The 25607-nt window shown below is 38.1% G+C and overlaps 2 protein-coding genes across 5 annotated transcripts in view; one reads left to right on the forward strand and one right to left on the reverse strand.

The window, feature by feature from the left end:
• Positions 1-23619, forward strand: ldb1b (LIM-domain binding 1b). Of its 4 annotated transcripts, XM_083558032.1 has the most exons (12): positions 3-540; positions 4420-4471; positions 17605-17707; positions 18368-18412; positions 18582-18657; positions 19750-19852; positions 19997-20169; positions 20419-20541; positions 20662-20745; positions 21024-21147; positions 21498-21646; positions 22033-23619. In XM_083558032.1, exons 3-12 carry the CDS (start codon positions 17688-17690, stop codon positions 22261-22263), a joined length of 1128 nt encoding a protein of 375 aa, XP_083414158.1. In that variant the 5' UTR covers positions 3-540; positions 4420-4471; positions 17605-17687; the 3' UTR covers positions 22264-23619. The 4 variants fall into 4 exon arrangements, with proteins under 4 accessions (XP_083414155.1, XP_083414158.1, XP_083414156.1 ...); XM_083558029.1 differs by lacking the exon at positions 4420-4471 and having other exon boundaries at positions 1-540; XM_083558030.1 differs by lacking the exons at positions 3-540; positions 4420-4471 and adding an exon at positions 8591-8888.
• The window catches only part of LOC310735980 (uncharacterized protein), a 139632-nt gene that overhangs the window by 14146 nt on the left and 99879 nt on the right, over positions 1-25607 (reverse strand). The window lies entirely within an intron of this gene.

A 25607-nucleotide genomic window follows, 5' to 3' on the forward strand; every position in this document is an offset into this window, starting at 1 on the left:
TCTCTGAAATCTGCTGCTCAGGTCACTTTGACAGCCCTCTTGTTCACCCTCCCTTTCTTTTTCCCCTCGCTCGCTTTAACACACTCTCTCACTCTACACACACATAATCGCTCGCTCCCTCTCTCTCACTTACTCACTCTATCTTACTCTCTCCTCCCACCTGCATTGCTATCAGCGCACTAATAAGCACAAGGGTACAGTCAAACCAGCAGGATCATTGCAACTCTCTGCTCTTCTATTTCTCTTTTTTCTTTGCTTTCATTCCTTTGTGCTCTTGTTGGGTTTCCTTTTTTGTTTTTTTTACCTTTCCCTCCCTCCACGTTCTCACACACTCTCGCTCTCTCTCCCCTCGGTGTATATGAGTGGACCTTTGGAAAAACAGACGCCCATGTGAGCAGAAGCAGAGCGGAGCGAAGGAGAAGAAGCAGAAGAGTAGAAGAGGAGAAAGCGACTCGTCAGAGCGTTCCACCATCAGCTCGGAGCAGCAGCGTCAAGAACGGGCATGTGAAAAGATGTCCGTGGGCGGCTGCGCGTGTCCGGGTAAGAGCCCTCTGCTGTCTCCGTGACTACCACCCGGTTGCTGAGGGACATAGAGTGTGTTGTCAAGTGCGTCGGCGTGGCGAGAGGACGTGGCCCGAGGGCTTTGTTGCAATGACAGCGAAAGGCACGGAAGACACGAACGTTTGGGGAAAACATGGCTGCCCCCTGTTGTACTCTTGGTGTGTGCGTGCGCGCGTGCGAGAGGGCGCGCACTAGAGTTTTGTTTCAAGGCAGACTCAAAAGCATAGAGAAAGAGGGGAAAAAACCTGGGAGTTTGGTGGTGTTTTTCTTCCCCCCGCACAGATGGTTTGCATTGGTGACTGTCGTGAAGAGCTTCATGGTCCGGTCTCGCGTTGCCTTGTTGTGGCTCTTGTTGTTGTTGATCATTTAGGAGCCTTAATTCTAAACAGGCTGTGAAATGGGAATTGAGTATTTTTAACTAGCGATTTGTATTGTCCGAATCCAGATGTGCATAAAGTTTGTAGAGGCAAAATTTGTAAGAGGCCAAAGATCATGCTGATGTTCTCCTAGCGATCACAATTCTTCATTGTAATAATATAAGTACTTTTGCTTGGCATTAGATTTGTCACTGAATGTATTTGTCAGTTTTCTTGTCTGTTTGATGGTGCCTGTCAGAGATAAAGTATGTTTCTGTGATTAGCCATTTTGAGCTGATTTTTATGCGCCCACACACTAAAATCAGCAAGATTATTATGGAATTTCTGTCTACACACATCAACAAGTGTTTGTGACAGCTGCATCCTACAAACCTTCATGCTGGCTTATTTCTGAGTTTTTTTCTGGTCAGACCTTAAAGCAATACTTCAGTAGTTTCGAAAAGCATCTGTACCACATGTGCAATTACAACAGACAATAATTTCAACACATTGTGCTGAAAAATTTCACTTATAAGCCAAGTGTAAAGGCAATTGTATTATGTGATTAAAAGTCTAAAAATATGACTTTACTCAAAACTACAACTGTTACATTAACAACGGTTGTCAATAGAAGAAGAGTCATGGGATGACGTCCTACAAAAGCTGTCATGTAGAATCAAGCACATGATCAATCCAGGAATCTCAGGTTCTTACTCTTTCCTAAATCCCTTCAGGCTTAGATCTGCAGTTGCTAAGTTGGCAAAGGTATATATTGCTCTAGGAGTAACTCATTTTCTGAAAGGATGAATTATACAAATTAAGATCTTAACTCTAGCTTAATTTACAATATACATTTGACTGAAGAACTCATTAAAAGGTTCTTTCAAAAACATGTTTTGCATAAATGTTCATCGGCTGCCCCAACATCTGCCCTTAGGCCAATATTCAAAGTGTTTTTGAGTAAACAGGTTTTCTGTTCTTTTGTTAGTGTAGCGATATGTATTTTGAATTTCTTTTCCAGAGGTAATTGCATGTATGCAGCAGATCCATTTGATAGAGATTAGGCTAAAAAACACCGGTCTTCATATCACATCACTATTAGACATGTTTGAACTTCAGCGCTGGAACTGGCCTGTGCTTGTTTTCTTGTTTTGTTTGTGGATGGAAGATTTGCTATCTCCCCAGCTTGGCATAATGAAGGTATTAGCTCCCCCTGATTTAGCCCAAAGCAGCATGGTTTATTTAAATGAAGCGAAATATTGTTTTGTACTTTAATGCAGATAAGATGTGTTGAGAGATCACAATGTTTTCTCTCCCAATGGGACAAAAGCTCAGACATCATGAACAGACTTGAATAAAACATGAGCGCATAAAACTAGATGGCCTGCAAGTGTTAGGCGAACTTCAGGATTAAGTTAACCCTCTGACTGGGTTTATTGCTACTGATAGGGGCTTGCTCGCTCGCTATCTCTCCTTCCCTCCCTCGCGCTCTCCTCATTCATTCCCTGTCCCTCTGCTCCGTTAATGTAGCAGGCTGATATCTTTGCTCTGCTGATCAAAGTCATTGGCTCAGTCGGCCAAGTGAAGACCCATCAAACACCCCTGACCTTCTCCTCTCATCTCTTACTCAAGAGAGAGGAAGGCAGGGACACAGAAAACTAGAGGCAATTGTAAATAAGTGACTTTGTATCTTTCAAATTAACAAACTGATGTTTTCAGTATTAAGAGACAGAAATTGAGACCAAGGCTCAGGACTGATATCAAAGAGAGAGAGCAAACAGTGTCTCGATTACGATTGTGCTACCACACAGACATCTGTTTGATTTCCGTTATTGTAGAGTTCACCCAGGCGATGCCATCTCGGGCGCCCAGAGCAACAGGCACTCAAGCACGTCTGTGACATTTGTGCCCTAAAGCAAGCACTGATAACACTTACAGCCCTGTAAGACATCTCACAGTTATTTCTACAGCGTCAGTTCTTTTATCCCGCTGCTCTGGTATCTTCTTTATTTAAACAGACAGCTCAAAGAACGATTAAAAATTTATAAATCCGACATTTCTACTGTTTAGTTCTAACCAAAGATTTTTTTTGTTGTTGTGGAAGTTTTATGACAGTGTCCCGGTAGGTTTACAAGATGGCCATCTCATCTTTTTTTTTTTTTTTTTTTTAGCCTGATCATAAAGTGGAGCACGCCTGCTTGTTTCTCAAGAGCATCTGTTCATTCTCTCTGTTGCAATATCATATCAATAAAGTTTTATGAACCATTAAATACGTTTATATGAATTATTTGTTTAGTGCCTGTGTGCATAGAACCCAATGAGTGTTTGGATCATTCGGAACAAGATGTCTCATTGACTGTCAGTCAAAAACAAGCCTTCATTTGACTTATACTTACACGTGGCAGTGATGTAACATTTTTACAAGCATAAATGATAGCAGGCCAGTTTATTAATAGGTTCTGGAAAGGTGAGTGACTCATAGACTGTTTTCAGGACTTGTTTCTGCAGAGTGTTCTGTGTGAGTGTGAATTTGTGTACAGGGACTGTGGCTGGTTAATGGCTTGTGGCTGCAGCCCTATCATGTGATCAGTGGTTATAATGGTGCATTTTTAGTGAGTATTGGTTTCATTGGTTGTGTATTTGGTCTGAGAACGAGCGTAGTTCATGGCCTGCGGTCAGAAAGAGCAGTTGGTGTTTAGTATATACTAAAGCGAGAGAGTGAGATCATTCTTAGATTGGAGAGTGAGTGAGTTAGTATTGAGCAAGTAGGAGCTAGAGTGAAAGGAGAAGATAGAGAGAAAGAGAGAGAGAGTTGGCTAGCTCAGTATAAACTCAGTTTGTTTACATTCCTCTGTGATGCTAAGCAGTAGGATACACCCCCTTCTTGTGTGGTCTAGGTTTGAGGTACGTGTGTGTTTTTGCAAGTGTGTGTACATGTATGTGCCTGTGTGAGTATGTCTTGTTCAACGAAGTCGTCTACTGTATGTCTCGACATGTAGATGATTAACGTGTTACTTGCTTAGCCGGAATTCTGAGCCATTTAGAGACAAGTCAGCTGTAGTATATGTGTGATCTCAACAGACAAAAAAGTCAGCGTTCCTCTGGTTTGAGAAAAGAACTGAAAACCTACTTGCTTTTAACTCATGTTTAATGGAAGACAAGGGACATCAATGTGGCAGTCTATAATCTTTTTTTGTTGAGTACATTCACCATTTTTATGTCGTTTCCGTTTCCGTTCCCGTTTTGTGTTGAGGTCAATGGTATGCTAAATACATTTTTTATTTGCTCTAGATTTTATTCACTTTGATTTACTTTCTTATTTTTTTACATTAATAATTAGATTTTAATTGTCAGAGTACAATATATTTTTCATTATTTTACATTCTTATTAAAATCCTCCTCAAAACTCCTGATGTGATTCGGGTTCAAATTGTTGACATACACACTAATTGGTTTACTTTTCTGTATTATGATTTATTTGTACTATTTTATTTTATTACAGAACTTAATCTTCTGTTGGGGGAGGGGGCTATAATGAACAAAGCTAGCAGACTGTGAGTTAAGCTAATTCATTCTTTCTTCCCTCTTTGTTCTTCATTTCTCAGATTGTGCATTATGTGACACAGACTTTCCAAATGTGGTAGCTGTGTGTGTTTGTTTCCCAACATCTTTGCGTGCCTTTATGTGTTTAATACGTAAAGGAAGAGGAACGTAGCTTGAATTGTTTCAGCCAAGGACTGTTGTTGTTGGTGTAGTTCTCAGCAAAGCTCCTGAACTAATATAACTGTTTTTGTGTGTTCTCTGCTGTGGTTCCACATTGCTAATGCAGTCGACATAGGTCAGAGTAAAAATGGAAATGCCTCAGTCTCTGGCTGACTGCACAGGGATACTACAAAACCTTCAGAAAACTGTAACTAAAAATGCCTTTTGCTATATTGTTTCATTGCTGGCAAGTAGGATTCAACTCCATAACATCAGCTTCTGGAAGAGTTTTTTTTAAAAAGTCTGTCTTATTCATGATTTTTAGTGATAGACTGTACATAAATTGCATTGATGATTGTAGTTTTTTTTTTATTTTATTTCAAAAATATAGTTGCATATTTTCAAATGCTTTTTGGCATAGTATATACATTAGGCAATAGGCATTAACATACATTAAAACAATAGAATTTAAGTGACTTTTAATTAAGTAGGTTTTACATTTTTATGCTATAATTCTGTAGTAGTCTGACATACACTGCTATTCAAAGCATTTAGGTTATATTAAACAGAAATCTGCCATTAACATATAAACATTTGCAGTATTCTGTCACCTTCAGCATCTACAGGTCACAGGTCTACAGGCTTCTTCCTACCTGTCTTCTCCTTTCTTTTCCCTCCTTTGGTTTGCCCCCTCTATCTTTTACTTCCCTTTCCCTCAGCCCCCCACCCCCCCCCACCCACCCCCAGTCTGTGGTAACAAGGAAAAAGAGAGGTTGGTGCTCTCTCATGCGGAGAGTCACATGGTGCACTTGATTAGAGGAAAATCACTTAAATCGCAGCAGAACTAAAATGGCAACCACACGCATGGTGCTTGCAGTTACACAAGAGCAGGCTGTAGAGGAGTGTCTCTGAGATGGAGGGAGTATGAAAAAAAAAAAACAAGAAGCACAGTATGAGGGTGTTTGTGTCAGAGAAAGAGAGAGAAAGACTGTTGTTAAAGAGGGAGGGAGCGTGAGCCAGAAAAGGAGAGGGAGGCCGAGGGAGCATTAAGAGCAAGAAAGGGAGGGTGTGAGAGAGAGCGAGAAAGTGAGCGAGAGAGTACTCACTTAGCTGGTGTGTGACTATGCGTTCGGCTGGCACACTGATCTGTCATTGGCCAGGCTGTCTCTAACACATCAGACCCGTCTCCCAGCAGCCACAGATCTGGAACAAAATGGCTTCCTGCACAGAGAACGCAGCAACATCAGGGCAATGTCACTTACCCATCAGCCCTCAGGCAGCCGGAGTGCTGAGAGAGAGAAGGAGAAAGAGAGCAAGAGAGAACGAAATGTATGAACACATTAAAGATTATAGAGCTCTGTTACTGAATTACTGATTATGAGAGAACATTTGATATCAGTAGAAGAGAACTGAGGTCATAGCTGGGGGTGGGGTTGGGGGGTTTCTCTTGTTCTCCCTTCAGATAAGGCTAAGCTCAAAAGTTCGCTTGCCTTTAAATCAATTGATTACAAGCATTAGTGTAAATCGAATTTCTGAATGCTAGGACTAATATTCCACATATTTTGGAGTTATTTTTCTTTAATTTCTTTTCTTTTTGCTTTGATATTTATTGTTTTTGGTTCTAGCTATGTGAAAGTGGGTTAATTTTTTGAGTGGAGGTATTTTTTTGTATAATAGTTGTCACTGTGACTCCCACTGACTTTTCCACTCACAGCAAACTGACTTAAAACCCTGCTTAAGCTTTAAAAAGGCTTTAAAACAGGAAAAAATATGTGGCGTTTAGACACATTTAATCAAATGAGATAAGGCAGGTCAGCAGTGGTGACTTAGACTACTGTAACATATTTAAATTTTTGTCATTTGGCAGATGCCCTTATCCAGAGCGAGTTTCATTTATCTCATTCATACAATTGAGCTTGGCTGTGTGATTAAGAGCCTTGCTCAGGGGCCCAGAAGTGGCTGCTTAGTGTGGCTGGAATTTGAACTCATGACCTTTGGAGCAAAAGTCCAATGTCTTAATCACTAAGCTACCACCTCTCCTGGACCCATTCAGACACTGCAGTAATTCTGTTTTTTGTTGTTTTTGTTTTATAAAGAAAAGCACCAACAAACAAACACAGTGTTTTGGTTTGTAGACGAAAAGTAAAACAAACGTACAGATTTCTTTTGCGCTCCAAAAAATTAAAATATCAGTGCAATGCAAACATTTGAACTCGTTTCTTTGTGTAGAAAAAAACACAACAGCTAGCGACAGTGAGATCAGAAAGATCAGTGATTTTTTTTTTCCACTGTTACATGTTCCAAACTCTGGTGCTGGAGTTTCCCCTGTCTTTTACAGTTTCAGGTTAGTTGTCACATTGTGTGGCATTGCCAAAATGTCATTGAAATACAGCAGCTTTTATTTGTGCTGAAACTCTTCTGCCTCCATAAAAAGCTCCATCTAACTACCGATCTAAAGAGAAAGACTTTGTTAAATGGTGCATTGTATAGCCATTGATCATTTCTGACCACATGAGGGCGCCTGGTTGTCAAAGTCTCTGACTGTCTGTTCTAATCTACAACCACAACAGCCGATGCGATCATCACGGATGAAATCCGAGCAGCTCTGTTCTCCTGATCCAAACTTTATAATCAAAACATTTCTTGATCTGAGGCTTAACATTACAAAAACACACCAATCCCCGGGGGAAACCTTGTCAGTCACACAAATGTCATGCTCATTGTGTCAGGATTAATACATGACTGGACTGTTCTATAAGTGTGTGTATAAGTTTGGTGGTTGCCTGTTTTGTTTTTGTTTTGTTTGGCATTTTTTATTGCTTCATTCTGAAATGAAGTTGTTCAATTAATCCAACAATATTTCGTCAGCCAGTACAGATGTGGTGTCATTAAAATTGTACTGGAATTAAAATGCAAATGAAGATTAGAAGAATTACAAGTGGTTTCCCGAGTTTTGTAGGGGTCCCATACAGAACTGGTCCCACACCAAGGTTATAGTTTAGGTTAGAGTGAAGAGGTGGAGCCAGAAGAAGAGGGGAAGGAAAAGAGCAGAGAAAGAAGAGTCATAAATCAAAAAGAAGGAAAAACAATGTGAGATATTTGATCTGTTTTTTTTTTCTCATCAATATATCTCTTATTTGAAGAAAAACATTTTTTTTTGCTAGATCTTACACAAACCATCACACAAAATGCAACTCAGCTGTTTCCCAAGTTCTTCCTCCAAGTTTACTTTAGACTTGTGGGAATGTTCCCTTTTTCCTTTAACAGCATCCAGGTCTTCAATAATGTCACACAGACTTCCTGATATTGACATTGACAAATCCTCACCATTTAGATAAACACTGCATTGTTATCAGGTAACCAACCTGTACAACCATAATGATTTTGTCTCTGTAATTAATTTGACAACAGAAGCCAATCTAATGTTTGAAATAAAGATTAACAGAAGGTGGGAATTACATGGATAACATATTCCACTTTAAAAATAAATATTGTGATTTTTAAAATGGACAAAGCACTTCTTTCTACTTAATAAATTATTATTCATATATATATATATATATATATATATATATATATATATATATATATATATATATATATATATATATATATACACAAGGAAGATTACACGTATAAGCTTGGCTATGTTGCATATGAAGACTTGGGATGTTTTTGGATAAGATTGACTACTAGTACTTGTTAGCGACATCCTCCTTGTAGTTTGAGCGCAAAACAAATAGAAAACAGTGCAAATTGAACACATCTTGGCTTACTGACCACCATTATTTTTAATGGGAAGATAAGGCCTAACAGTCCTCCTAATGATTTTGGAATCGACATGATTTCAAATTTGCATTGTCATGGGTTTTGCTGTATCAGTATGTCAGTTTAACATATCTGTAAACGGGCACTAAGGAGAAGATGGACAGCAAGAAGAGCAGGGGGGCACTATTGGTGGATCAGGGGCAGTTCAGCTTGTTATCAGGCATGTGGCAGATGTGTGCCTCAGGACTTCCTGTTGACTAGTGAACAGAAGGTGGGTAAGAGAGTCTTCAGCCCCCTTCATCACTTAATGACACCCCTTCACCCTGCAGCCTGGGCACCAGAGATATCCAGCAGAGAGTGAGAAAGAGAGGGAGAGAGAGGTGTAAAAAAAAGTGAGAGCAAGCCATATAGCCACCTCATACACTGGTAGACCAGGGAGCTCGAATCATCACTAAAGAACAGTGAGACTTTTCATTATGACTGACCAATTGGAAACACCTGGTAAGAAAGAACCATTATACACCCATATATACTTCTGTTCTTATTGACTTTAGATTCTAAGCAAGTCTGAAATGTTTATTTATTTTTTTACCCGAAGCATTTAGTAACCCACACATGAGGCAAAATCAACAACAGTCATAGACTTGAGCAGTTGACAATTTGCTCTGTGGATCTCTGAGATTTGAACACACAGCCTTCTGGTTACTAAAACAGTAACATTACTTATAGCTTTTCTAAAAATTAGGATATTGGAGCATTTTTCAACTTTAGATTTTAATAAATAAAGATTTTAGTGTATGTGTAATTAGCATAAAACCAGTTTCAACAAGGACAGAAATTTTGTTTACAATGCAGATGATTTAAAGTGAATTAAGAAATGAAATGTTTAGAATAAATGTCTCCTGATAAATAGACATGAGAAAAATTATTCCCAATGCATATATTCTAATGAAACTTTATCAAACTAAAGGGAGAAAAATCATTCTGGTTATAGAATGACTGTGTTTGAGTGCAATATGTACAAGAGCATTTCCATGTCCACTTTTTAGCAACGTTTACTGTTTTGTCTCATAGCTTTATTTTTCAAATAATTTTCAGAAATCTTGAAATATTTGTACAATTACATGTTTCGTATCAACATTTTTGTACAGAATGTGCCCCTACACTTTACTATATTATAACTTAATTATTTAAGGTTTACATTTCCTGTCTCAGAACATGTTAGCTGTATAAAATGCTTGTCTACTACACATACAGTACAGATACAGTAGATGGTGTTTAGACTGAAAAACACTGCTGTACCTTGAATGATATTTGGAAATGGCTCAATATGCTTTCTTTGGTTATTATTCAATGCAAGCACTTAGGCTTATACATTGATTCTGATATGTTGGCCATGAATCAGCTGTCCCTCTGTCACCTTAAAGACTTTGCTATCAAAATTGATCCCAGAGCACAGTAAGGGCACTAATGATTGTGCTATTACAGTGTAGCATATATATATATATATATATATATATATATATATATATATATATATATATATATATATATATATATAAAAAAAAGCATAAGTTTAACAAGCATAAGTCACACAGTCCTGATGTTTAAAAGTGTACCCCTCATGAACACAACTGTAAAAGGTATTTTTGTTTTATTACTGAACAAAATATTTTTTTTACATTTTATAGTTACATTTATAACAAATGTACTTAAATGTTTCTCCATTTCCTCAACATGACAACAATTACATATTCCACGTTACAAAATCTGTTTGAGGAAGGTTCAGCACACAAGTCCCTGTATAAGTAGCCACTTTAGAAATGATAATATATTAGAATGAGCGCATTAATATGTTTGACCTTGTAGCCACAGTACTGTTAGAGCTGCTGCTATTGGAAAGTAATTGCAAATACATGTACCCAGAGTTTAAACTGTGGAAACTGGAAAGCTTAATGTTGGGTGTAGAACTTAGTGTTGGTCTGTCAGTTGTTTGCTGTTGTAAATAAAGAGTTGGTAAAGGATTAATAACTGTGCTGCTCCACCAAGTAACCAGAAACAAGTGCAAGATAGCTGGTGAACAAACAGAGACATGAGGTGAAACATGATACTTAGAGTAAGTGCCATAAAAACTAATCATAAGCAGGCAGCCAAATTGCAAATAACATACTGTAAGCTTTAATTTGCAATAACAATATTAATACACAATAATAATCAAGTAATAAATATTAGTACATATAAAATGTAGTGTATTACTCAATTATTACTGTCACTCTTAGTACATTACATAAACGTATGTGTATATGTGTGTATATATATATATATATATATATATATATATATATATATATATATATATATATATATAATATATATATATACACACATGTCTATAAATATATATAAAAATATTTATATATGTTTGTGTGTGCGTGAATAAGCTCATGATTGACATATTGAAATCTTTGTTATGCAAGACTATTATTGATAGAGATATCACCAGTATTTTTTTAACGGCCCACACGGAATGTCCTGAAACCACATTTATTGATTTTGTGCCATGACATGAAGTGGCCAGCTATCGACCTCAGTGGGAACTGATCATTTTAAATCCCCAGAGCGGTGTTTTCTTTTATCGGTCACCTGGCAGTCAAAGGACCTCGGCTATGAATTGGCCTAATGCATCTGATGTGTTTGTATGCGTAATTTCAGCATTGATTTGATTAGACAAATTGATGACTATAATCTGCTGTAATGATGTTGCATTAAGCTGCTGCTTGCAAAATGAGGGACTTTTAGATACATTATTAGATTAATTGGCCTTTTTTAGATTGTTTTTTTTTGGTGGATTTTAATTCATATTCTAAAGTGAGTTAAATTTTAATAGGTTTCATATTACATATTGATAACTTCCAAACAGGTCTAAAATAACATCAATGCGAATTGAACGGGAACATTTTCACATTAACAACTAGATTGCACTTCACTGCTCCACTGTCTCCGGTCTGTGCCGGTTGTGTTGTTTTGTGTATCGTACCAGAGAAATAACAATGAAATAGAGAAAGATGTCTGTAAATAAAAATTTGATTTGGATACAAATTAGATTTTCAATTTTCAAGATGGGATGAACATTTTAAACAGCTGCCTAAATTTTCCTTCCTAGTCATTAAGTTTTTTAAGGATTCTCCATATTCCTCCCACTTTACAAAACTCATACCAGTAAGTAAATTGTTCGATTCGGGATTGTCCTTAGGTGCAAATAAGTGTATAAGTGAATGAGTGTGTGTCCTGTGAAGGAGTCACAAGGCTGTACACCACCTTATGCTTGGCAATGAATGAGTAGATAAAAATTAAAAATGAAATGTCAAAGATTTGAAGAGCGGAAAGTTCATCATTCAACAAACCTTATAGTCAAAATGTGTGTAATATTTGATACATTTGTTTATATTCATAAAAGTTAATCAAATCAGTGACTTTTATATGCAAAACCTTCCCAGAGTAGAATGTATGATAGTTTGCTTGTTGTCTTGCGAATACAGTAACATTAAAAAGACCAACGAGGATCTGAGTGCAAATGAATAATATACCATTCTGTAGATTTTAATAGAATGAATAACTTAAAAGCAATATTGTTTTTATGTAAACATGTATAAGAATGGTAAATGTATTGTGGCGATTGAAAAACAATGTGCTGAAACAAGCTTCCAGTGGAGAAGAGGAGGAGGAGGAGGAGGGTGAGGAAGGGCGGTGGACTGTGTGTTTCTCTCTCCCGGGTTTGATTGTGGGAGACAGAGAGGAGATGATAAGGAGAAGCCAGTGGGGGAGAGACAGAGAGGAGAAAGAGGTGAAAGGAGAGAGAGGAGGGCCTACAGCTTTATTGTTCATGCCTGCCCTGGAACAAAGGGCTTATAACGGGCTCCGTCCGTAGCACCACAGCTAGCAGCAGTAAGGAAATGGCACAAGGCATCGCCTTCAGTTCACTCTAGCGGCTTGGTTTTCCCACACAGTCGCGTCTTCGATGTTTAATTTCCTGCTTCGTTGTTGTTCTTGTTGTAGAGTTGGTCTAGGGGACGTTTAGTTTTGCTCCACAGTAGCCTCCGTACTCAGCTCCGGAACTGGGCTCCACCGAGCTACCGCTGGAGCTTGTAAACATTAATCCTGTGAAAAACAATTCTTGCAGGTAATATGCATTTCTTTTCACACTTGATCTTGCACTTGATTCCAAACCGCGTTACTTTGCATTTGTAAAAGTTGAATGATATATGCTTGGTTGGTTACTGGGCGACATTTTTGACCGTATAAGTATCCGGTTAAAGCTAACATGCTAGCTAGCTAGTTAGCCGTCTTGCTAAATCACCGCGCTAGAAAAGGACCTGGAGTGGCTCCAGCTTGTGTTTCAGATTTAAACTATAAAAGAATGTTGCGTAAACACGCATAAACGAATACTTCGTTTTAATGTTCATGCTGTTTTCTAAGTGATTTGGTCCGTTAAATCAAGCTAGGTTAACATTCTAACTAGCTACACAGCAGTGAGGAAGTTGTGTCCCAAACGTCGTCTTTTCCCCCTACAAGAGCGCACTGCACTGCAAGTGAAATAATGGATTGGCCGCGCTATGTAGTGCGCATCATGTCCGGTGAGGAGCCATTTGGGACGCGGCCGGTGTAGCCAGCTTCCTTGACTAGGTAGTGAGGCTACAGGACTGTCTTGTGACCAGGAGAAATTTCGCACATTTCAAATCTTTTTTGTTTATTGTGAAAGAAAGGATGTTCTGTTTTCTTTATAAATGTTGTGATTAACATGCTATTAACCTTAAAACTGGTTTTCTTTTTTTTTGTATGATGTTACTTATTTGTTTGGGATACAGAGTTGCATTCATTGTGGACTGTGTGGACTGTGTGATTTTGGTGGATCATCCTGGAAGAGGTTTCCCCTCTGCACCAGAAACCCATGTACAGTCACTTGGATTGCAAAATCCTAAAAAAAAAAAACTACCTTGAAGTTTACGCTTTCATGCATTTGGGTTTGTTGATTTTTCCACATCTGCCAGTACCAGCTCATGAACATTACATTTTATTAAGCATTAAGAGTATTATTCCCAGAATGAGAGATGCTGGCTTGTTTCCACCTTGCCTGTAATGAATCATGTTTGGCAAGATGGATGTCCTACGCTGCGGCTGCTGCAATTTGCGGGTCCCTTAGTGCATTTTTTGCTTCCTCTCTGTCTTGTCAGCACCACTCATAATGTGGCACATTTTAAGGGGAATTAGATTATCAGCACATTTTAGCCTTTAGTGCGATGTGTTTTTGCCTAAGCGTGTGTAGGAAAGAGGCCCTGTGTGTGATCAGAGTGAGGGGGAGGAGATGTTTTGAAGAAAGCAATTTACAGCACAGGAAGTTAGTGTTTGTTGCTTGATTTGATTTAGACAGACAGTCATTAACCACCAGCTGAGTGATCTCTGTTAATGGTATGCTCTTAAGATCTAATGGACTGTTGCTTATTTATTTATTTACTTATTTATCGCTCTTAATGGCAATGCGGTAGTCTTTTCTACTTCTTTGGGGTGGGGGGGGGGGGAAACATGTCTTAATTAGCTGATGTGATTTAGAGGAAATTCTCATTTGGTGCACAGACTTCCCTTTATAGATACAGAATTACAGAATTAATTGAAGATGTTCATAATCAGTAAATTACAGTCTAAGCTAAGCCTGTGCCAATACTCTATTATACAGAACGCTACACAACGCTGTTTCTATTAAAACCACCACTGCCTCCGTTTTTTACATTTGGCAGGAAGAAGCCTGTGTAAGTAGCATTTTGGGTAGTGTTTGGGCTTTCAGTAAAGCTTTTAATTTTTTTTTAAGCTCTAATGCCATTTCACGAAATGACCGCTTCATTAGAGCAAAGGTATTGATATTTTTATTTTTTTTTTTTTTAGATACGGAAGTCCATATACTGGTGTAACAGGTGAATTCATTATTTTGATATATAAATATTGGAAGTTGACTAGTCTGACTGGAGTGCAGCACATTTGGTTTAACAATAAAGTGATACACAACCCAAATACCGAACACCACTGACTTGTGGGCCTTAAAATATAACAAATGACAACATTGTGGAACTATGCTGCTTTGCATCCACTGTGCAGAGCCGCTGCTGCACAGGACATCTGTATGGTCAGTGTTGTCCACTCTTAATTTTTAATGCTTCAAAGTCACAAATGAATGTTTCATGAAGGTAGTAAACTGATGCAGGAAGACTGTTCCTGTGTGTGTGTGAGGGATGAAGTAATATTTTGAATGACTCCTGTTTGTCGCTTACACGGCTGAGATGTCAATGCCCCACTTTTGCCATATTACAAAAATTTTATGTGGCTTTCTGTAACTTTTTTAATCTTCACGCACAATTTGCCCCAGGCTTCATTACTTGTAAATGCATTTTAGTAGCAGGTGTGTAAGAGAGAAAAAAAGTTGCCAGAAATGGGTGTGACGAAGAGGTACAATTAATGAAGAGAACATTGAGACGGATAAAAGCTCAAGCTGTGACGGGGGGTGGACACGGCTCTGATGGAGCACCCTGAAATGAGCAGGTCTTGATTCATTTCCTGGAGACCAAATGAACCCCTGTGTCCCCTGCTGTACCACACATCTCAAAGAGCATTTGTAAAATGGGGGGAAAAAAAACAGCTAGATGGTTATTTATCGTATTCTTACCATTGTAGAATGTCAGCCAGTTCAATTTAGATAAATAAACAGACATTGGTTGGTTGGTTGCTTTATCGACAGGTCTATTATTGACAGTTAACAATGGATGAAAAATCTGCCTGTGGTGCTAATGTGCTGCGATCAAAATAGAAAGGCACATATATATATGTATCTGTGTGTGTGCATTGTTGTTCCACTGTAAATCAGACTGATGTAAATCAATCTGTAATGGTGAATTCCTTATAGATTTAATACAAGACTGAACTTAAACTTACATTTTATATTTAAAACAGACTCGCCACTTTCATAAAAATATTTGAGGAGATTTTTTGCATATAAAACCACAAAATTGTTGTTTTCTTTTAGCTGAGGAGTAATTTGTGATAGAAAACTGTAGTAATAGTAAACTTTTAGCCTGTTATACATAGCTATTGTTATATCAAAGTAATAACAATGAAAGGTTATAAATCCAGTTGTAAACTCGTTTGTTATTTAACTAAGTTGTTATTTGGTTGGGACAAGACGATAATATCATGGAATACAAATAATAGGAGTTTCCAATTTAAGAATTCTAATTTCTAAAACCTTTTCACTTCTTTTAGTTTTATTTAGGTTTTGAAAACTCTTTATTCCACAAATCTATTTTTAAGTTATGTTTGGGTACTTATTTGTTTTACTCACATCTGGTTAATGGAATGCATTTAGTTATATGTGCAACATCACAGTCAAATATTTAAGCACCAAATATTTGTCACCTGACCTCTAGTCAGTGCTCTGAACAACAGCTTCATTTGGGTGCAAATATCTCAAGAATTAGTGAATATCTTAGTGTCCCCTTTCCGGGAAATACTGCTTTAAGACTTCTGGAAACATAAAGACATCATGCTGTATCCAATTTTATAAACCAAGCTGACAAAAGACAAAACCCATAGGACCCAGTGTGTGGTTTTTATGACAGGCGAGAATCATTGACATTTCACAGATTTATTTGCGAGACGAGACGGCCAGTCATTATAAGGCGGAGTCGTTCCCGTGACAGTGGAGGTCATGACCCCGTCGAGGCTGAATGCGTCGTGCAGTAGATCCTTTTAATAGACGGGATGGATAGGGTGAGGGGTGTGTCTGCACTCCACAACCCCCTTCTGCCCTCTGTTTATAGCTGTGTGTGCGTGTGCGCTCCTGTGTAAGAGCGAGAAGTAGGCAAACACCACACCAGTCCTGACCTGTGCAGTGGATTTAAATGAGGGTGGGCTGAATTGCCCTGTATAGCGGTCACGTGCTTAGGCCCCAGATAACATTGGAGCGACCCCTACTCTCATTCACACTCAGTAGGATTTCTGAATCTTTGTATGTCGCTCTGGACAAGGGCGTCTGCTAAATGCCGCAAATGTAAATTAATTCACATGTAAATCATCAAATAAACGAAAATCTGATTTTTATATATGTTTTGTTGCTGTACGGATTTATTTTTATAAAAAATGAATATTGAATGGTTTTAGCTGGAGCAGTTTTTTTAAATGAAAATTTGAGTTTTTTGTTTGTTTTTTCTTTAGTTTAAAATCGGAGAATTTTTTGTTTAGTTTGATTTGAATAGTGTTTTTAACGTTCACATTGTCACAGAGCAGGATTACAGAGACCTGGATGTAGATCAAGATGCCCAATGAGCAAACCAGAGGTGGCTGTGGCTAGGCAAAGCTCATAGGACAATGTGTGAAAGAACCAGTCGCACAAGTGAACAGGATGGTTTCTCTGTAATACCAGATAGTGAGATTATAAAGCATTAAAATGTAGAAAAATTAAGGGAAACTTTGCTAAGTGTGTTGCACAAATGCTAAATATGAGCTTATTGGAAACTCCCGACAGTTTTTTCAGTTTGTAGCAGGATTTATTACGGTGCTAATAATTAACTGATAAACGCCAGAATATCACTAAACAAATACTATTAGCAAATATGAATGTTTGAAATTATATATATTTTCTTTTGATCTAAGTTTTAAAAAGTGTTATCTATGCGTATCATGAGGGATTTGGTACAAAAAAAATGTAGAAACTAAATTAATCCAGAATTTTTTACATACTGATTTCCTGTGTTTGGAAATATGATGCGTATTATAGTGCGTATTATTATTATTATTATTTTTTTATTTTTTTTATTATAAAATGTATTATAAAATGATAATAACATATTAGTAAGTAAATAATGCTTACTATGCAGGAACAACATTTATAATGCTAATATTGCGTTATAAAAGAGAAACCACCCACAGTTGAAGAGGGTTTTATGCAAATGCAATTGAATACTTTTACCCTTCACCGTAGTTATACTATGCGATATTTAGAATAATTTAATGCCCGGAACATTAAAATTGTATTCTGTATTTTAAGAACATTGTTGTTTCTGTAAAGGTCTAATCACTTCTGTTTACACTCCAATAATGAACACTTATGAATATAGAAAACTGCTTCCTGCAGCTCATGGCTTGTTAATCTTTTTCCCCATTTTATCTCTCTTAGGCTGTTCCTCCAAATCATTCAAGCTGTACTCCCCAAAGGAGCCCCCCAACGGCAGTGCTTTCCCCCCCTTCCACCCCGGCAGCATGCTGGACAGAGATGTGGGGTAAGTCTTCCTCCTGTTAGCTGGCAAAGTAGATTATTATACACTTAATTAACTTGGCATTTCTGTTATTGTCACTCTCAGTCAGTGTGTATGAATGTGTTGCTGGTGTGTTTCAGACAGTAGTTAAGAATACTTATGTTGTGATCATGTTATTTGTAGGTTAAAGTAATACTTAATCGCTTATAATAAAAAAAAACAGGCCACCATGATTGTTTTGTGGCATGGGTCTTGCCGAGTCAGCCAACAACAGTTTGGCCATAGTGAGATAGTGGAGTAAGGAATACAAGAACCCCAAGGCTTGATCCCCTGTGTCTGTGGTTAAAATGAGCTGTCACTCAACAGCCTCTGCTCTGATTGGACACTAAAAAGGTGGGGGCGCAAAAAAGTGCAGGGCACTGTGTCTGGCTGCCTTCACTGCACCGTCGAGATAAGAGGAAAAAATGTCTGGGGAGGAAATGATCCACTTCCTGTCTGAAACTGTACCCACAGGGGAATCGCAATTAATCCTGTATCACCAGCTTCTAATATGTATTGCTAAACTTAGGCTCTAAACCAGCATGAAAAAATTTTATATTTGTTGTTTTTGAACATTAACAATAGTTAAAAACATGGCTGCTGTGAAGACTCAACTATTTCCATCTTTCTTTGTTTTGCTTGCAGCCCAACGCCCATGTACCCCCCCACATACCTAGAATCTGGAATAGGGTATGTATTGGCCACTACCTGGTTATTCCCTTTTTTTTGTAGAATTGTTCATTAACGTATCTCATTGTTGTTTATGTACTGTAAATCTCCCAGTCAGTACACAAATTAGCTTGACAAGAATGAATGTTTTCTTCTCTGTGCTTCCACTCATTATTTTCGTTTTATTTAGGAGGCACACGCCATATGGGAACCAGACAGACTATAGGATATTTGAGCTTAACAAACGGCTACAAAACTGGACAGAGGTAAGTGAGGCCCAGACATACAAGACCGAATTCCAAAAATTGTGGTTGCATTTAGTTTTGGGGCTTTAGTTTCTTAAGCGTTTTGAGTTCTGAAGACAATGGAACTATTGTGAGTAATGATTTGCTTTATTAAATGTTGCTGTTTGATCACACAGATGCTTTTCTGTACGAGCAGTCCTCATAGCCACTAAATAAAGTATCCACAGATGATTACTCAAGAGTAGCAAGAGAAATGGGGAATGTTAGTGGTGGGCCCTTTGGAAATTACACTTTTTCTACACTACCGCTGCTCTACGTTATGTTATTGCCATATATACACAACAAATCCAAATATCAATCTAAGCCTTCTCGTTGTTTGTTGTATTACTGTGGGTTGAAAGTGTGGTAAACTTACATAAAATATGCTGTCTGCATCACTTTTCTGTTTTAATGGTCATGGCCCCAGCAACATTGTGGTTAGTTATAAGAGAAACATTCTAGTTTTGCACTGGCTTGTACATATAGGTGAATGGGTTATTTGTACAGATGTCATAATTAATATTTGCTACGTACATGTCTTCATACAAATGAGGTACATTTGAAAATGGTCAGAAATCATGCTGTAGTAAAAATACTCCAATTGTGAGGGCAAGGCAAAGAGTTTATTTTTTGCAATTATTGCTTAGTCAGGAAAATTATTTGTTATGAAAATAAATTGGCATCTGGTGTGCAAAAAAAAACCTATTTGAAATAAACAGGTAAACATAAGAAATAAAATGCATTCAACTGTTAATATAATTTTGATATCTCTGTAACATTCTTCTGAGTAAGGATATGAGTGAACATGTACAATTTGCTGACTGGGAATTATTTGAAAAGTAAAAATTTGAATTCTAAATATAGAAGAAAATGTACAAAAAACAAAACAAAAAAACTTTTATATATATATATATATATATATATATATATATATATATATATATATATATAATATATATCTATATCTGTGCCAGGGTGCCAGTAAATCTGAAGCTGACTGTAGGCAGTTGCTTTTTTTCTTGCTTCATCTCTGTCTATCTGTCTGTCTCTCATGTTGTTTCTCCATGGTTCTAGGAGTGCGATAATTTGTGGTGGGATGCCTTTACCACAGAATTTTTCGAGGACGATGCCATGCTGACAATCACCTTCTGTCTAGAAGACGGTCCTAAGAGATATAGTAAGGCTCCAGATTGTGTTTAATATTGATAGTCTTCATATTTCAAATATTTTGTCTGTATGTTTGTAATTTTTATGAAAGCCTCTAGAAATCCAAGGCGTGTACATATTGATTGCTAATTGAGATTGTATTTGCCTTCTTCAGCAATTGGCCGGACGCTGATCCCACGCTACTTCCGCAGTATATTTGAAGGGGGTGCGACTGAGCTCTACTATGTGCTGAAGCACCCTAAGGAATCCTTCCACAATAACTTTGTGTCTCTGGACTGTGATCAGTGTACGATGGTTACTCAGAATGGCAAGCCTATGTTTACACAGGTAGGTATCAAAGCAGCAGAGTGCAAGTGTTTGTGTGCATGCGTGCATTTTATAGCATTGTAGCATACCGATTAATCACTGGTCCACATCATCTTCAGTAGCATCATAAATCACTATTGTTATTTTTGGATAGTTGGTTTAATGAAATTCTGGCAGTACCACAGCTGTCTGTGACAAATTGAGTTATTGTGCATGTTTTAAATTTTTGTGTAAACCTACCATAACCCATCTGTACCACGTAAATGGCAGGTATGCGTGGAGGGACGTTTGTACCTTGAGTTCATGTTTGATGACATGATGAGGATAAAGACATGGCACTTCAGCATAAGGCAGCACAGAGAGCTTATTCCCCGCAGCATCCTGGCTATGCACGTATGTGTCAAACCATGTGACAAAAGCATGAAGTTTTGCCAAAGGCAGTCTTCTAATTGGAAAAATATCATAACATTATTATTTAAGTGTGTCTGATTTATCATTTGTCTGGCATGTCAGGCTCAGGACCCGCAGATGGTGGACCAGCTGTCTAAGAACATCACGAGATGCGGTCTCTCCAACTCCACTCTCAACTACCTCCGAGTGAGTGCTTGTACGGCCTCCATATGTACCAGCTGTCTTATAATGCTAGCGGTATAATCATAAATCAGCTCAGAGTGGGAAAACACATTAAACTAAACCTGTGGAATATTGACAACAATCCAAACTTAGTTCATTTTAACACCTACACCTCTGAGAACGGAGCATTGTTCAATTACACAAATTTATGCGCTTCAAACAATTTGTACTCTTCACATTTTTGTTGTCCTTGCTCAAGGCAAACATAATAAAGCAGATTCTGTTTCTGTTTTGCTCTGTAGCTATGTGTGATCTTGGAGCCAATGCAAGAGCTCATGTCCAGGCATAAGACGTACAGCTTGAGCCCCAGGGACTGTCTCAAGACCTGTCTGTTTCAGAAGTGGCAGAGGATGGTTGCTCCTCCAGGTATTTTTTTTATTAATTTACTTTTGTTTGATCAAACTAGGATTTGTTATTCTTCCTGTTCTAACATGTGCTTTTCATCGAAAATGTTATTAGTTTTCTGTGCAGCATGTTTGCAGAGGAAACCCCTTGGACAGTAATAAATACCTATAATACCGCCCTGCACATGTTTGTAGTTTGTAGAGAATTTTTCATCTAGTGCATGTTTAGCAGGCCAGTTGTATTATGGCCTGATAAAGTAGTATTTTGGATCTTTATGGCCCTCTAATCTATATGGTGATGTGAAATCTTTGTGTTCGCTGATTAGAATGTTTCTTATCATAAAACTTTGGTTTTGGCCGGTCTCTCAACAGCGGAGCCAGCACGACAGGCACCCAGCAAGCGGCGGAAGCGTAAGATCTCAGGTGGTAGCACCATGAGTGCAGGAGGAGGCACCAACAACAACAATAACAGCAAGAAGAAGAGCCCTGCTGGCAGCTTCCCACTCTCCAGCCAAGTACCTGTAAGCAGGATTTAAACAACCCTGTATTTAAAGTTTAATGGCACCTAACCATAAATATGTTCAATATGTTGAATATTAATGATCTTCTAATGTTATACTATTACAGACAGAACAAACATGAGAAGTTGTTATATTACAGGGAAAAAAACTCATGAGACTGAACTTATTAATTTTTTTGCATTAAAAGTGTATTGGTTAGATAAAAAACAGGGGATTTATTGTTTCAATATATAGGCACAATTCGAGTGTAAGATTTTGGCTATAACTTGTCTTAGATGCCCGCTAGAACAGTATTTTATTTATTTCTATAGGATAAAAAGACTGCTGGAAAATGTTACCTGTAATAGCTGTAACATTTTAATATTCTGAAATGTTCTCTTACATAGGACGTGATGGTTGTGGGTGAGCCTACTTTAATGGGAGGAGAATTTGGCGATGAAGACGAGCGTCTAATCACGCGGCTAGAGAACACACAATTTGATGCGGCCAACGGCATTGATGATGAGGACAGCTTCAACAATTCTCCAGCCTTGGGCTCCAACAGTCCCTGGAACAACAAGGCTCCCTCCAGTCAAGAGAGTAAGAGCGACAACCCCACCTCCCAAGCCTCTCAGTGAGACTCAGGCCATGAGGGGAGGGTACAGGAGGATAGGAGAAGAGAGAGGAGGTCACAGAGGAAATAGGGCTTTTGGAGACACATGGCCGACTCACTCATCTACATGCAGATCCACTTTCACAAAATGGCGGCCATACATTTCGCCCCGTCTCAACGTGCTGGAGTGAAGAGTGAGACCGTGGGTCAGAGGAGAGCCAGGACTAAGAACAAGTGAAGTGTAAATCAAATGTATTGGGTTTTAAGACCACGGTAACCATTACGTTGTTGGTGTTTTACTGTGCGAATGCTCCTCTGAGGAAAGTGTAGATAGTTCACTTGTTTAAGTTAAGAAGGAGGTTGGATGTTTTGTCCTCGGAGGAGAAGGCCGACGTGTAAAACGCCAGCAAAGTACACACACCCTCACAAAATCGCCAGAGGTGAAGGATGATGTCAGGAGTGTTTGCTCTGCAGCCCAGCTCATCCCTCTCTGAAGCAGGCATCATTACAGATCTTTCCCTGCCATTAGTGGAAGATTCGGACTGAAACCCAGTACACCACCGCCATGCTGTAGAACAGCCCGGAATTGTCATTGTTTAAAAAAAAAAAAAAAAAGGTGAGATGGCAAGCATTTAAATGAAACGTTTTGGAAAATTTTATCTGCATTTTATACCAGCCTCTATTTCCCTAGAATGTTTTTATTTTCCTTTTTTTTACCGACATTGAAAGCTACAGACCAAGGAGCTACGAGGACTTTCACAGTCCAAATCTCAACCTTCAAATTATATTTGTTTGTATTATTTTTTAACAAAGAGAGTAATTTAGTGTGGGCTTTTATTTCATTTTGTGTATTTGTGCTTGTATATTTAAGGTAGTAGCAAAGTTCTGTATAACTGTATGAAAAATGTATCTTCCTTAGCATTGCCTAAAGCCATTCTGATCTAATGTGTAAAAAAAAAAAAAGGTGAAAAGAAAATCTCATTAATCTGTCTTCGCCCTTTCTCCTCTAATTTTATCAATTTGTGTAAGAATGATTAAATTAAAGTGTGCAGTCATCTGGTGAAATACCTGATTGCTCTATACTTGGTCCAAGTGCACTTGGTACTTGAAGGCCATCCAAAGCAGTAACCACATCGGCCCAGTCAAGTTTATGTTCAAATGTGGATTTTAAAGCCCTGTCCAGTTATCCATTTACATTCAGATTGTAAGATTTCTGCTAGCCCTGCACTTGTAATTGAAAATAAATGGTGATCTGTCCCTCTTCTAACCCTGTAGACATCCCTTCTCTTTGATATATCTATTTTTTGTTTTTCTTAGTTTTTGCCCTTGATTAAATTAATGTATGTACCAATAAAATATGAATTTTCACTTTAAAAGTAAACTTTTGTGTGTTCTCTTGTTAAAAGTATATTTATTTGATCCCGTAACAACAGATTGCTACAACCCGTGTGTCTGTGTCTGTCTCTGAGTTAGATAGAGGGTTCTGTTAGATCTAAACTGAAACAGTGTTTTGCTGCCCCCTTAGTGGTTTAACAACTTAATGGTCTGTAACATCAGAAAAATACGTGCAATTACATAGCATGCTACATCTTGCAGTTACTATTAAATTAATTCAATAATTAATCATTATTATAGTACTATTTATACTTATTATATTGACATTTTGTTCAATTCATATAAATCATAATTATAATGTTTTATTAGTAAATAAACATTAACACTTACATTGACATGAAATTCAGTCAAGAAAGAACAAAAAAGCAGTCAGATTCTTCTTCCTCTGTATATCCATATTTTCTTATCATTGTATTTCTTTTTTTTTTTCTTTATGGTTGATGTGACTGCAGGTCAGAAAGGTTTCAGTGCCATCTGAAAGAGCCATCTGTTCTCAGCTAGAATGTAACCAGATCGTTTTAAAAAGTGGTCCTTATGGAGAGCCTGAGGCAACAGTATGGGCTGAGGTTTAAACCTGTGAGAAGTGGGTCATAGGTTCAGTTCTCACTAGAGAGTTACAGCCATCATATTGTAAAGGCCAAATTCAGACTGCAATGGTGCTTCCTACACACAGCTTTTGACAACCTGGTCTAATTAATCTTCTGCAGGCTCAGGCCAGACAGGTTAGCCTTTGTTGTAAAACTTTTATGGCATTTAGAACCGGTGCAAAAGAAACAACACAAAAAACTATGTATTAAAATGCATATATCATTCAACATTAAGTGAAAGCAAACATATATTTTCATTTGGACCACACATTTTTAGTCGTCTAATTCTTAAAGGCTGAATGTTCTGGTTCAAATCAATCAAATCAAATTTTATTCATCACATACACATACATACAGGGTACGACATGTAGTGAAATGTTTTGTACGATGGTCCGGCTTGAGGGAATAGGATGGGGGAAGAAAAGGAGGCAGATAAATAACTATAAGGTATAAGAAAGGCTATTAAAATAAAATAAAATATAATAAAATAAAATAAATAAATAAATAAAATAAAAGAATATAAGGTATAAAGATATATAGATATATAACAGGATAATGTATGAGCAAATATACATATAAACAGTAAACAGTGTGTAGTGAAAGATGTAAAGATGTAAACAAAATACAAATGTAAACAATATGTATACAATAGGCAATTGTGGTGGGTTGTCCATAAAGTGTCCGTGTGCGGTATGGTGTGGTGTAAAGGTCCGTAAAGTGTCCTTGTGCAATATGGTGCAATATGGTCCATGTGGTATGAATAAAATAAAAAGTCCAGAGTTTAAAGTGTCGTGGTGCGAACGGTGAGATATGTTTTAAAGTGACGTGGTGCGAAGGTGAATATATGTACAGAGAAGTGTGATGATGATGGTGGAGAGAGTGGGCCAGTTCTAGATCCTGGGTGTTTTCTGGTTTAAACACCGGATGGCCTGCGGGAAGAAGCTCCTCCTCATTCTCTCTGTGTTCGCTTTCAGGGAGCGGAAGCGTTTTCCTGAACGCAACAGAGAAAAGTCCATTGTTGGGATGGCTGAGGTCCTTCAAAATCTTCCTGGCTCTGGTCCTGCACCGCGTGCTATAGATGTCCTGCAGGTTAGGGAGTTTAGTGTGGATGGTACGTTCAGCTGAACGCACCACCCTCTGGAGGGCTCGTCTGTCCTGCATGGTGCTGTTCCCGAACCAGGAAGTGATGCTACCTGTCAGGACGCTCTCAATGGTGCAAGTGTAGAAAGTCTTAAGCACCTGAGAGGGTAGTTTAAAGTCCCTTAAGCGTCTCAGATGGTACAGACGCTGCCGGGCCTTCTTCACCAGGGTGTTGGTGTGACAGGACCAAGACAGATCCTGTGTGATGTTAACACCAAGGTACCGGAAACTGTCCACTCTCTCCACT

Source organism: Silurus aristotelis (assembly GCF_946808225.1).
Source record: "Silurus aristotelis genome assembly, chromosome: 13".
In the NCBI taxonomy this organism is placed as follows: domain Eukaryota; kingdom Metazoa; phylum Chordata; class Actinopteri; order Siluriformes; family Siluridae; genus Silurus; species Silurus aristotelis.